The following is a 14350-nucleotide window of genomic DNA, read 5'->3' as shown; positions in this document are numbered from 1 at the left end:
CAACATAAACATACCCTAATTACAACAACAACAAAACAAAACAGACAAAATTCAAGAAAGAACGGACAGAAGATCCTGAAAAGTGGAAAAAAGAAGGTGGATTGGCTAGGTCCCATGGACCAAGGGACTGACCGACCAAGCAGAAAGTTTCCTAGTTTTTGTTTGATTTGGTTTGGTTTGACTTCTGCTATGTCCTAGTTTGAGCTCTGGAGAGGCCTACAACCTGCAAACAGTAATGAGCACAATCAAAAAAGTGCCAAGACTGCTTTCTCTAGACAAAGGATCAGGAAAAGGGCAGCTCAGGCAAGATAAAAACATTCTGACCATATATGTCCCACTCCAGGCAAACAACAACCAAAAAAGTGGCACCCCTCCCTCCCCTCACCTCACTGTGGCCCAGAAACTGTGAGCAGAGTTCTGTCTTCCAATCCTGCATTAATGAGGCAGCACTTTTTCTCCCTCCCCATGGTGCAGCTGTGGAGAATATGGGTAGAGCCAGGTAGTCTATCTCCACCCTGGCATAATGAAACGGAGTTCCAACTCCAGCCCAACTAGAGAGTAGGGGGGAGGATCATGGTGAAGAGGGAGTTAGGGAAACAAATTTTCTAAATATGTGTACAAAATACTAGACATACCTCTGAGTGACCCATGTGTAAAAATGACCAGAAACAACACAGCAAAAAGTTTCAGAACTAAACACTGGTCTAAAACAATACCCAGAGGCACCTGGGTGGCTCAGTTAAGCATCCAACTTCAGCTCAGGTCATGGTCTCGAGGCTGGTGAGTTCAAGACCCGCATAGGACTCTGTGCTGACAGCTCAGAGCCTGGAGCCTGCTTTGGATTCTGTGTCTCCCTCTCTTTCTGCCCCTCCTCCACTCACATTCTGTCTCTCAAAAATAAACATACACTAAAAAACATTTTTTTAAAAAAACAAACCTCTCTGGTAATGATACAGGAACAGATTAACAAGTAACAGATTCCATATATGATAAAGCATTTCAAATCAGAAAAAGATAAATATTTATTTAATAAACAGTACTAGGAAACTACTAAACTGGTGTACCTGGGTGGCTCAGTCGGTTGAGCATCCGACTTCAGCTAAGGTCATGATCTTGCAGTTTGCGAGTTCGAACCTCACATCAGGCTCACTGCTGTCAGAATGGAGCCCTCTTTGGATCCTCTGTCCCTCTTTCTCTCTGCCCCTCCCCCACTTGTGCTCACTCGCTCTCTCAAAAATAAACATAAAAAAAACCCACTACTAAATTGATTGAGCAAAAAGTAAATTAGCTCATTTCACGCAATATTCCAAAAAAACATATTCCAAAATGGTTTAAAGTTCTAAGTATAAATAGGGCACTGGGTGGCTCAGTGGGTTAAGCATCCAACTTCTATTCAGATCATGATCTCACAGTTCATGAGTTTGAGCCCCGTGTCGGACTCTGTGCTGACAGCTCAGAGCCTGGATCCTGCTTCAGATTCTGTCTCCCTCTCTCTCTGCCCCTCCCCCATTCACACTCTGTGTGTGTGTGTGTGTGTGTGTGTGTGTGTGTGTGTCTCAAAAATAAACATTTAAAAAGTTTTAATTTTAAGTATAAAGTACAATACTATGTATGTAGTTTATACTAAACATCTTGAAGAAGGCATTTGTAAATATTTGTCTGTTCTTGAGGTGTAGTAACACTTTCCAAAACACAAAAAAAACAAAAATTGAGTAACTTCAAATACATAACATGTTTAAACTCCTATACATCAACAAAACATCACAAACAAAATTTAAATCAAAATACTATGAAAAGCATTTTCAAAATGTTACAGGCTGGGGCACCTGGGTGGCTCAGTCAGTTAAGCATCCGACTTCAGCTCATGTCATGATCTCCTGGTTCATGAGTTCGAGCCAGGCATCGGGCTCTGTGCTGACACCTCAGAGCCTGGAGCCTGCTTCAGATTCTGGGTCTCCCTCTCTCTCTGCCCCTCCCCCACTCGTGCTCTGTCTCTGTCTCTCTCTCTCTCTCCTCCAAAATAAACATTAAAAAAAAAAATGTTATAGGCAAAGGGCTAAATAACCTTTTTAAAGTGTTTACAAATCAGTAAGTACAAACACATCCATGGAAGGGTGAACAAAAAGCATGAACAGGCAATTCATACACAAGTGAAAAAAATTCATCTTTAAATGGGGAAAAAAGAGCACTGGGTGTTGTATGGAAATTTGACAATAAATTTTATATATTGAAAAAAATAAAAAAATAAATGGGGAAAAAAGGCAAATTAAAGTGGGTTTTTTTTTCACCTCTCAAACTGGCACATACTCATAAAAGTGAGAACATTTAAGTATCTATTCTACTCATCCAGCATTTAGTCTATAATGTTATGTGCTATATGATAATTTAGCTTTATACATATACATATATATATACACATATATATATATATATATATATACATATATATATATATATGTATATATATATATATATATACATACACATACATACATTTATATGGATATAAAATCTCTCTCCTCCAGGCAGGAATTTTCCTACTTTGTTGTTTTCCCAACACCTAAAATAAAAACCAACACATAATAGGCATCCAAACTGTTGGTTAATGATATTAATGAAAATTATAAAAGCCTCTGAATCATTGAGGAGAAGAGTGAATAAAAGTACATTTCTGTTACAGACTGAATGTGTTCCCCTCCCAAATTCTCACGTTGAAGCTCTTAATCCCCAATTCGATTTTGGAGATAGGGCCTTCAGGAGGTAACTGGGGTTAGATTAGATCATGGGGTGAGGCTCTTGTGAAAGGATTAGTGGCTTTATAAGAAGAGGAAGAACGATCTCTCTCTCTCTCTCTCTCTCTCTCTCTCTCCTCTCACCCCTCCCCTGCCCCCCACACACCAAAGAAAGGCCATGGGAGGTCACAGCAAGAAGTCAGGTGTCTGCAAACCAAGGAGAGTATTCTCACCAGACACCAATCCTGTTAACACCTTGGTCTTGGACTGCCAGTTCTCCAAAAACTGTGAGAAATAAATTTTAGTTGTTTAAGCCATCCAGTCTATGGTCTTTTGTTATGGCAGCCTAAATGGAGTAAGACAATCTCCATCCCATAATACTTTAATCTACAAAAAAGTGCCATCTTGATTTATGGATTATCCACACCATGTGGTTTCACCATTCCTATCTCAGGCTGCCAACCACAGCTCAAAAGTATCACACTCAGGGTCTCAGTGCAATGCAGAAAACATCCTTTGTCAGTTTCTAGCACAGTAGCTCAAAGCTCCCTCTGGACAGATGGCTTTAGTGACAAGAGGACATCACCCTCCCTTCTCTACAGAGCCTCTATTCTCTGTTTGGACTAGAAGAAGAGATTCCCTCATCCTTTCAAAGACTATTAATCTCTGTGTCCCTGATTCCATTTCAGATCTTTCACCTTACATTATTATGCCCTTCCTTCTGGTACCTTCAAACCTTCCTCTCCAGCTCTCACTTTCCTCTGTTTTACAAATAGGCACAGATGTTCCAAACAGATTTTTTAAAATGCAAACACAGGAGTGCGTGGGTGGCTCAGTCAGTTAAGTGTCTAACTGGTGATTTTGGCTCAGGGCATGATCTCACCGTTTGTGGAATGAAGCCCCATGTTGGACTCAACGTGAGGAGCCTGCTTGGGTCTGTCTGTCTCTCTCTCTCTCTCTCTCTCTCTCTCTCTCTCTCTTTCTCTCTGCCCCTCCCCACTCATGCACTCCCGAGCACATGTGCCTTCTCTCTCTCAAAATAAACTTAAAAAAAAGAAAAGAAACAAAATGCAAACACAATAACTTACCCCATTTAACCCTGCAGCCTCCTGTTTTCCCTTCTTTCCTCATACCACCAACTTGGGTAAGATGTACTTTGCTTTTCTTTCCTCATTTTCCACCTCTCCTTAATGCCCTCATTGTGTTCTTCAAGCCTTCACTCTCAAGTCTACAAATAAATTCTTCAAATCCAATTTTTTCCCCAGAGTTTTCATCCTCTTTAACTTGCACTTGACATGTGATAGTAGTTATCTCCTTTCTCAAAAGTTTCTCAGGTTCTTGGTTCTCTGGACACAATGACAACTAAATTTTAGCTCCCACAGCTTTTGTTCCTCTACTACTCACACACAGGTATTTTATTTGAGTCCCAATTACAGGCAAGGCGTTGCATTAAATATTAGGGATACAGAAAGAAAAAGCCAAAGTTCTTATCCTTCATTTTCCAGTTCAGCCACTCACTTAGCAAACTTTCGTTGAAAAGCCAGTAGGTGATGGGTTTAGAAAGCCAATTATTTTAAACTTACATTAGAATTTTGAAGGTTTTGGGGTAAGTTTAAAGTTGAACTACCTGTCCCTGTCTTCAGGGGAAAAAAAAAAAAAAAAAAAAGACTTGTCCTTGCCTTCAATGAGCTCCTGGCTCATAGGCAAATATCTTCTTTTGTGTCCCCATCATACACTATATACTCCTTGAGAGCAGAATCCAAGTCTACTTCACTAAGACTCCAAAAGTGGTCATACTCATCAAATGCCCAATACATGCAAGGAACAAAGAACTAACAGTGCTCAGGTTAGTGATATACAATATTTTTGATCATACATGAGAAATTAAGAAAGCAATTATTTCCTTAGAGAAGCAACAGGGTAGAGTGACACAAACTTAGCTCTGTGTCCCTACTACAGCCTGGTATTTAACTTTTGAGTTTTCATTTCATCTTTAAAACAGGACTCTCTCCCACCAATATCAGAGGATTGCTGTGAGGACTATAAACTAATATACGTAATATACACTTAAATATATCTATATGTAACAACGTATAACCTCTATCACTGAGTCTAGTATACAGCAGGCACTATCCAAGTTTCCCTCTTCATGTGCTCCTTACTTATCTTTGTATTCACTAACCCTTTACCAGGACCAAAATGATGATTGGTATTCAATTACACATTTCTTATGTAATTGATTTCTAGGACTCAGATCAAGCCATCACCTTAATGTACACCTTCAAGATGAGGAATTCAAGTTCCATATAAATAAGTATCACAAACCCATATTCTAATACTTTACACTTAAACATTTTCCCTAAGAAATATTCTATATGTTCCTTGAGCCTCAAACTTTGCACCTGTAATGACAAGGATGAACTGGTAACACACCTATATCAGTAGTAACAGCTCACTCAGTCCCTCTTTTCCACAGCCACTATGGAATGTAAGAAGGAGCTGAGGGCTCACTCTGGGGCTCCTTCTGCCATAAACTAGAAACCTTCTATTATTAGTGACATTGAGCTTCTTTTCATGTGACTGTTGGGCCATCTGTGTGTCTTGGAAAATGTCTCTTCAGGTCCTCTACCCATTTTTTTTTTTTTAATAGACTCCCTACCCTACATGGGGCTCGAACTCATGACCCTGAGATTGAGAGTCATATGCTCTACTGACTGAGCCAGCCAGGTGCCCCTCCTCTGCCCATTTTTAAATCAGGTTGTTTTTTTGAGGTTGAGTTGTATAAGTTCTTTATGTATCTTGGGTATTAACGCCTTACTGAATATATCGCTTGCAAATATCTTCTCCCATTCAGTTAATTGTTGATGGTTTCCTTTGCTGTGCAGCTTTTTACTTTGGTGTAGTCCCATTTAATCTTTCATTCTTAAAAAAGAAAGAACAGGCAAGTATCACCTGACCAAGATAAACAAACAGGAAAAGAAAATGACTGGAGGAAATAGGGATAATTAAAAACAAAAACAAAAATTCTAAAAACTATCTTCAGAGATAAAACAAAAACTGAATGCAATTATTTTTTTTTAATTTGAGAGAGAGAGAGAGAGAGAGTGAGCAAGCAGGCAGGAGAGAGGGGCAAAGGGAGAGAGAGAGATAATCCCAAGCAGGCTCCACACTCAGAGTGGAGCTGGACACAGAGCTCAATCCCATGACCCTGGGATCATGACCTGAGCTGAAATCAAGTCAGATGCTCACCTGACTTAGCCACCCAGGTGCTCCTGAATGCATTTTTAAATATCAGGACAAGAATCAGTTCTAAAAAAATTTTTTTAATACACTGAAAAAAAAAAAATCAATAGAAAGACTGAGAGATAAAATCATGACAGTCTCCCAGAAAAGAGAAGCTAAGGCACAGAAAACAAGAGTGAATAGATAAGAACATTACAGAACAATCTGAGAGGCCCGATATTAGAAAGTTTCTGACAAAAAGAAAAAAATGGAGGGGAGAACATTATCTAAGAAGATAACTTCATTAAATGTGAAAATACTGGTTTTCAGATTAAGGGGGCCCACCAAGTATATCACTATGAAAGTATAAAATACATGGAATATAAAAGATAAGCTTCCAGAGATGGGAGAAAATTAATTTCCTACAGGAAACAAAAATGAGGCTAAATTTCTACATCTCATAAGCAACAATGAATGTCAGAAAAAAACAGAGCAATGACTTCAAAACTCTGAGGGAAAAGAATCTGCAATCCAGAATTCTATACCCAATCAAATCATCACTCAAACATGAGGGAAGAGCTGACATCAGAAAGTATCAAAGTTTATCTGCCATGTACCCCTTCTCTCAAGAAGTAGCTTGAGAATGAACTATAGCAAAATTTAAAAAAGGGGGGGAGGCGGGAAGATGGAAACCAAAGATCAGTGGAGTGGGTCCAACTCAAAAATGTGGTAAGGAAAATTTCAAGAATGCAGTTGTGCAGATGGCTTAAAAAAAAAAAAAAAAAAAGAGTATAAATGAAAAGGGTCTTCACAGACTAGAATGTGTATGACTAAGATAGGGAAAAGTGAAATAAAAATTCAGACAAGAAAAAAAGGAAATTAGAATCACCAAGAAAAAAACTGTATAAGAAAGTCTAAATATGAAATAAAAATATGACTGGAAATAACTGATAGTTTCAAAAACAGAATTAACTTTTTATTCATTTTCTCCTTTCAATTGCCCAGGGTCCACAACATAAACCTACAGGGAAAAACATTATAAACCCAGAAAACAATGCTTGGCCTGACACTGAATAATATTACTTACCTATAGTAATGTAAATGCTACACGCACGCGCGCGCGCGCACACACACACACACACACACACACACACACACACACACAGAGGAATATTATTCAGCCATAAAAAAGAATGAAGTTTTCCATTTACAATGACATGGGATGGAGCTACAGAGTATAATGCTAAGTGAAATAAGTCAGAGAAAGACAAATACCTTATGATTTCACTTATATGTGGAAGTTTTAAAACAAAACAAACAAGCAAAGGAAAAAGAGACAAACCAAGAAACACTCTTAACTATAGAGAACAAACTGATGGTTATCAGAGCAGCAGGGGGTGGGGGAAATAGGTGGCAAGGAGGAAGGAGTATACTTGTCATGATGAGCACTGGGAGATGTATGGAATTGTTGAATCACTGTATCATACACCTCAAACTAATACAACACTGCGTGTTAACTATACTGGAAGTAAATAAATATGAGAGAAAGAAAGAAAGAAAGAAAGAAAGAAAGAAAGAAAGAAAGAAAGAAAGAAAGAAAGAAGTGCTAGTGAGGATATTGAAAAATCAGAACCCTTGGGCACTGCTGATGGGATTGTAAAATGGTGCAGCCACTGTGTAAAACAGTAGGGTGGTTCCTCAAAAAAAAAAAAACAAAAAACAAAAAAAACACAAAAAACAAAAAACAAAACAAAAACTGAACATTAAATTACCATCTGATCTAGCAATTCCACTTCTAAGTACCTACCCCCAAAGAACTGAAAGCAAGGACTTGAACAGATATTTGTATACCAATATATATTGCAGCACTATTCACAGCAGCCAAAAGGTGAAGACAACTCAAATGTCCACTGAAGGATGAATGAATGAATGAATGAAATGTTATATATGCATACAATAGAATATTATTCAGCTTTAAAAAGGAAGTAGGGGCCCCTGGGTAACTCAGTTGGTTGGACATCCAACTCTTGGTTTCGGCTCAGGTCATGATCTCACAATTCTCGAGTTCAAGCCCCATGCCAGGCTCTGCACCAACAGTGCAGAACCTCTTGAGATATTCTCTCTCCCTCTCTCTCCCTGCTGTGTGCTTTCTCTCTCAAAAAGAATAAACTTAAAAAAAAAAAAAAAAATTTTTTTCTTTAAAAAAATAGTAAAATTCTGATACGTGCTGCAACATGGGATGAACCTTGAAGACAGTATACTAATTAGTGGTTAATTAATGGTCAGTTAAGCATCAGACTTTGGCTCAGGTCATGATCTCGTGGTCCGTGAGTTCGAGACCCGCAGTGGGCTCTGTGCTGACAGCTCAGAGCCTGGAGCCTGCTTCAGATTCTGTGTCTCCCTCTCTCTCTGTTCCTCCCTTGCTTGTGCTCTGTCTCTCTCTCTCTCTCAAAAATAAAGATTAAAAAAAAAAAAAAACCAGACACCAAAAAGATAAATATTGTATACTTCCACTTACATGAGGTACCTAAAGTAATCAAATTCATAGAGATAGAGAGTAGAAAGAATGGTGATTGCCAGAGGTTAGGGGAAGGGAGAAATGGGATTTAGTGTGTCATGGGTTAGAGTTTCAGTTGGGGGAAGATGAAAAAGTTCTGGAGGTGGATGGTGGTGATGGGTGCACAACGATGTGAATGTACTTAATGCCAATGAATTGTACACTTAAAAATGATGAAAACGGTAAATTTTATGTTATGTATATTTTACCAAAAACAGGGGAAAAAAGAAAAAGAAATAAGTATACAAACACAATAACATAAATCTTTTCAGTGCTGCCGAGGCTCTCTCGTACCCTCCTCTAATCATAACCTCCCACTTCCTGCTAAAGGAACTAGTCTGACTTCCATCATATCTCATCTTCCGGTAACTAAACATCTACTTTGTGTCTGGCTTCTTTCACTAAACATTCTATCTCTGAGATTCATCCATGTTGGTATGTGTATTGGTAGTTTGTTCCTTTCTATTGCTGAAAAAAATTCCATTGTATGAATATATCACTACTTATATTTATCTATTCACCTATTTTTGGACATTTTGATCACTTCCATTTTTTAGCTATTACAAACAAAGCTTTCATATCTCAAAGGCAAATATGTAGGAATGGGACTCCTGCATCACTGGATAGATGTCTGTTTAGCTTTGCAGAAAATGCCCAACAGTTTTCCAAAGCTGTAGTGCTGATTTACACTCCCACTTAAAACTTGGAGCAACGGGAATGTTGAATAATAAAAATCCATTTTTCCCTTATTAATACATGTTACTCAATGCTACACATAAGACAGAGTATTGCACTCTTTGCCTCAATGCATCGGTTCTTCAACAAGGATGCCATGTGGATTACTTGTACTCTACCCACAGAAACTTTAATTCAATAAGGGCAAGATGGCAGGGCAAAGACTTCGGTCATTTTTAAAAAAACCATCTCTTTAAGTGATTCAAATTCATGACCAGTTTGAGAGCCACCCTCTCAAAGGATGGTAATTATAATGCTTTTAATCACACAAAAATAAGCTAGTCATACAGCTTAGAAATAAAATGGAGTGGGAGAGAACCGGATTTTAGCTTTATTTTGTGAGGGCACTAACTCGGGTGACAAAGCTCCTCACCACTCTGGTTTTATTTCTCTTACCTTAGTTACTTGAACTGCATCATCCATCACCACCACTCATTGGAATTCCATAAATACCTTTTTGTTTTTTTGGTGTGCCACCTGCAACTAGCAAAGAAAAAAAAAAAAAAAAAACACCTTTAGAAAGACAAAACAGTCCTATTTAAACCCCTGCATTGTCCCCAGGGAGAGGAATACACTCTAACAAGGTGTCTCGTAGAGCTGCGTTGAACCCTGCAGGAGCCACAGGACAAAGCTCCATCTTAAACAGTTCAGATTACTGAAGAGTTCATGAGAACTGAATTCAATGAGAAATCAGGTCCTTCCAGGGAAGGCAGGAGCATTTCTCCCTTATCCCCAAACTATGACTTTTCTACTGCACTGTCCTTCTAGGGAACATCTGGCAATGACTGAAAATACTTTTTGATTGTTCTGTTTGGGTTTTTTTTGTTTGTTTGTCTGTCTGTTTTTAAGTACCCCAGGTAATTCCAATGTGCAGCCAGGGCTGAGAACCACTTCTCCATCCACTTTTCTGGATCTCATCCTTTTTTCTCCATCTATCTCCAGCCTCAGTTCTTTTCAGAACCCTAGATCTATGTATACCCTTGTTAGTCAATGTACACAGACAGTGAGACTTTCTAATCACTGTCTGACTGAATAAAATCAATTGGAAGAGCCAATTCCTTGATATAGCAGAACTTCCTACTCCAAAGACGGAAAACAAAACCTTGTGGCAAATTAAAGGGACACTGCCATGATTTCATTTCCTACTGTTAATAGAGTCACTGCCAGGAAGTTTCATGCTTACTATAGCAACCAATGGTCTTGCTATTCACCAAGTTTCAGCCTTTTTGCTTCCTCAGGAAGTAGATGGCAAAATCAGGCTCCTGATCTCTTTTTTAAAGAGGAGCTGCCATTTAAAAATAGAAATTAATAAATGAATATGTAAAAAGTAGTTTTAGGTTTGGCTGACACCCAATATTTCTGTATATTAAACTCAATCTTTAAAGCACAGAGTCATCTATTTTATTTCACAATACAGCAATCTAGAAAATGTACTAAAACTCTCCAGTTATTATAGTAACTGGATAAATGCTAACATATTTTGAGAAGCTTAGCTTCTCAAAAGAAGCTAAGTAAACAAAACTGCCAGTGGCATGAAACAAAGTATGAACCAAAAGCTAGAGTTGTGGGGCACCTGGCTGGCTCAGTTGGTTAAGTGTTCAATTCTTGGTTTGGCTCAGGTCATGATCTCATGGTTCGTGAGTTCAAGCCCCATGTCAGGCTCTGCAGTGGCAGTGAAGAGCCTGCCTAGGAATCTCAATCTCTCTCTCTCTCTCTCTCTCTCTCTCTGCCCCTCCCCCACTAATGCTCACTCTCTCTCAAAATATATAAACTTAAAGAACAAATCTAGGGGCTCCTGGGTGGCTCAGTCGGTTAAATGTCTGACTTCGGCTCAGGTCATGATCTCACAGTTGAGTTCGTGACTTTGAGCCCCGCATCAGGCTCTGTCTGTGCTGACAGCTTGGAGCCTGGAGCCTGCTTCAGATTCTGTGTCTCCCTCTCTCTCTGCCCCTCCCTCACTCACACTCTCTGTCAAAAATAAATGAACATTAAAAAAATTAAAAAATAATAACGTAAAAGCACCAAAACCATAACAAAAGCATAAACACTCTAAAAAGAACATACGAAAACAGAACTAAATGGCACTTAAAGAATAAAATAGCCATTGAAATCTAAAATTTTATAGACAAGTAAACCACTAGAGAAGACACAGCTGAAGAGAAAATTAATAAACCTGAAAATATATCTGAAGAATTTATGCAAAATGCTGCAGAGAGAAATAAACATACCCTGACCTAGAAAAATAACTGCAGAGCTAAAAGTTGTAAAGCTGATTATAAAATTTATATAGAAATGCAAAGAATGAGAATAGCCAAAACAATGTTGATAAAAAGAAAGTTGGGAGAAATATCTGAGTTCAAAAAGCAAGACCACTTTATGCTTTCTCCCTATAATCCAAACCATCCCAACAAACTTCTTTTAGAAAACTGGGAATTATAAGAAAGCTTTGTCAACCTGATAGAAACTGTCTCTGGAAAACTTAAAGCTAATGCCACATTTAATGGTGAAATATTGAATGCTTCCTCCCTAAGCTCAGAAACAAGGCAAGAATACCTACTTTTATCACTTTTATTCAACATTATATTGGAGGGTCCTAGCCAATGCAACAAAGTAAGAAAAATAAAAAGGTATCTATACTGGAAAAGAAGTAATAAAACTGTATTTATAGAGAACATGATCTTATAGATAGAAAACCTTAAGGAGTCTACAAGAGTTAGTAGAAACAGTAAGTTTATCAAGGTAGCGGAATATAAAGTCAACATAAAATAAACAGATGCAGGGGTGCCTGGGTGGCTCAGTAGGTTGAACGTCTGACTTCGGCTCAGGTCATGATCTCACGGTTTGTGGGTTTGAACACCACGTTGCGCTTTGTGCTGACAGCTTAGACAAATAAGCTGTCAAATTCTGTGTCTCCCTCTGTCTCTCTCTCTGTCTCTCTCTGCCCCTCCCCTGCTCCTCTCTGTCTCCCTCTCAAATATGGATAATAAAACCTTAAAAATTTTTTTTTATAAAAACCATATACATAATAATCAATTGATGAGGGAGCATGGAACAAGCTGAGGGCAAAATACAGGCTGGCACACACCCCCCACTCACCAGGTGGAATATGTGTGATGCTCCTCAGACACTCTTGGCTACCCAAGAACAAAGGAAAGGGGTTTAAGTGCTTGCCATGGTAATGTGGGAAACTAAGGCAAATTAAATTCCCTTACTGCCTACAGCCCATTGACAAGTCCTTGAAACCGGCAAAGTGACCTCCCTCTAGGAGCTCAGTTGTCTGGATGAGGACACTTTGCTAGGGGCAAAAGAGAACTTAAGCTTAACATTATCCCAACCTCGAGGATCCTGTAAGTCTACTTCCTTTATCTTTATCCCCAAGATATATGCTGGCAATCATACTCCAAGCTTATGCCCCAACATACATCTGAAGGGTCTCATGACTGAGGTTTTATTAAATGGTAATAAATGGCATTTCCCTAGCAACAGCTAGCCCCTCAAGGTCCTGGAAACCTTGCTTCCAAAATTCCTTAGAGACTTACTCTATCCCTGACCCCCTCCCAACCTGAGGGTATATAATGAGTTACCTGCCACAACCTCAGTGCAGCTCTTCCTGCCCATGGGTCCTGTCCCCATGCTTTAATAAAATCACCTTTTTGCACCAAAGACGTCTTCAAGAATTCTTTCTTGGGTGTCGGCTCTAGACTCCACAAACCTCCCCCCTCATCTGAGATACAAAACTTCATCCTCAATTGTATCTTTATATATCAGCAGGAGCTGAAAATTTAAACTTCTTAAAGTACCATTTACAATAGGATTTTTAAAACACAAATTATTTAGGGGTAAATATTAACAAAAGATGTGCAAGACCTATACTCTGAAAACTACGAAACACTGCTGAACTTACAGAAGACTTAAATAAGTGGAGAGATATAATCTGTTCGTGGACCAAAAGACTTGATGCTGTTAAAATGTCAATTCATCCCGGGGCGCCTGGGTGGCTTGGTTGGTTAAACATCCAACTTCGGCTCAGGTCACGATCTCACGGTCCGTGAGTTCGAGCCCCGCGTCGGGCTCTGTGCTGACAGCTCAGAGCCTGGAGCCTGTTTCGGATTCTGTGTCTCCCTCTCTCTGACCCTCCCCTGTTCATGATCTGTCTCTCCCTGTCTCAAAAATAAATAAAACGTTAAAAAAATTAAAAAAAAAAAATGTCAATTCATCCCAAACGAAACTACAGATTCAATGGAATCCCAATCAAATTCTCAGGTTTCTTCATAGAAACTGACAAGCTGATTCTAAAATTTACATGAAAATCTAAAGATCTTAAAATAGACAAACCAATTTTGACAAAGAAAAAAAAGGTCAGGAGACTACCTGGCAGGGAATAAGACACTATGCTATGGGTATGCAAACAGACCTAGAAATCAAGAGAATAGGCTAGAGAGTTCAGAAATAGAATAACAAATATATGACCAGCTGATTTTCTACAAAGATGACAAGATAATTCAATGGGGCAGAACAATCTTTTCCACAAATAGGGCCAGAATAATTGGATACACAGACAGGGAAAAATGAACTTTTGCACTCTATTCTCATGCCATACACAAACACTAACTTGAAAGGATATTAGATCCAGACCTAAATGTAACAGCTAAAGCATAAGAACACGTAAGAGAAAACTTCACAATCTTGAGACAGTGTATTAATTTTATATTACTAAGTAACAAATTACCACAAAATTAGAGGTCAGAAGTCCAACTACAGCATGGCTGGAACTTCTGCTAAGGATCTCACAAAGATAAACTCAAGGTATCTACCAGGCTGTTCTCATCTAATGCTCCTCTTTGAAGTTCACACAGTCGTGGCAGAATTCAGCTCCATGCAGTTGTAGGACTAAGATCCTTCTTTCTTTGCTACTTCTCACCCAGGAGCCATTCTCAGCTGCTAGAGGCCATCTGCAATCTTTGCCATAGAGACCTCTCTCCATCTTAAAAGCCAGCAGTGAAAAATCTCCCTCTTATTGAATTCTCATGTTTCAAGTCTTTTGACTTCTTTCTAGACCCAGATTTTAAAGGTTCATGTGATTGGACAGGCCTATCTGTATAAC

General features: G+C 38.8%; 1 protein-coding gene across 2 annotated transcripts in view; it reads right to left on the bottom strand.

Annotated features, from left to right (window-relative positions):
* Window positions 1–14350, bottom strand: part of PTPRA (protein tyrosine phosphatase receptor type A) — a 159053-nt gene that overhangs the window by 104675 nt on the left and 40028 nt on the right. The window contains exon 1 of one of the 2 annotated variants that reach the window (XM_042931459.1): window positions 9643–9729. The exons of the other annotated variant lie outside the window; for it this stretch is intronic. Coding sequence (XP_042787393.1) covers window positions 9643–9669 — 27 coding nt within the window. The 5' untranslated portion in view covers window positions 9670–9729. Of the gene's footprint in view, window positions 1–9642; window positions 9730–14350 lie in introns of those variants that run through there. 2 annotated transcript variants of the gene reach the window in all.

Source organism: Panthera leo, chromosome A3 (genome assembly GCF_018350215.1).
Source record: "Panthera leo isolate Ple1 chromosome A3, P.leo_Ple1_pat1.1, whole genome shotgun sequence".
Taxonomy (NCBI): Eukaryota; Metazoa; Chordata; class Mammalia; order Carnivora; family Felidae; genus Panthera; species Panthera leo.
Note: the sequence above shows the minus strand (reverse complement) of the source record. Positions and strands in the feature narration are given on the sequence as shown.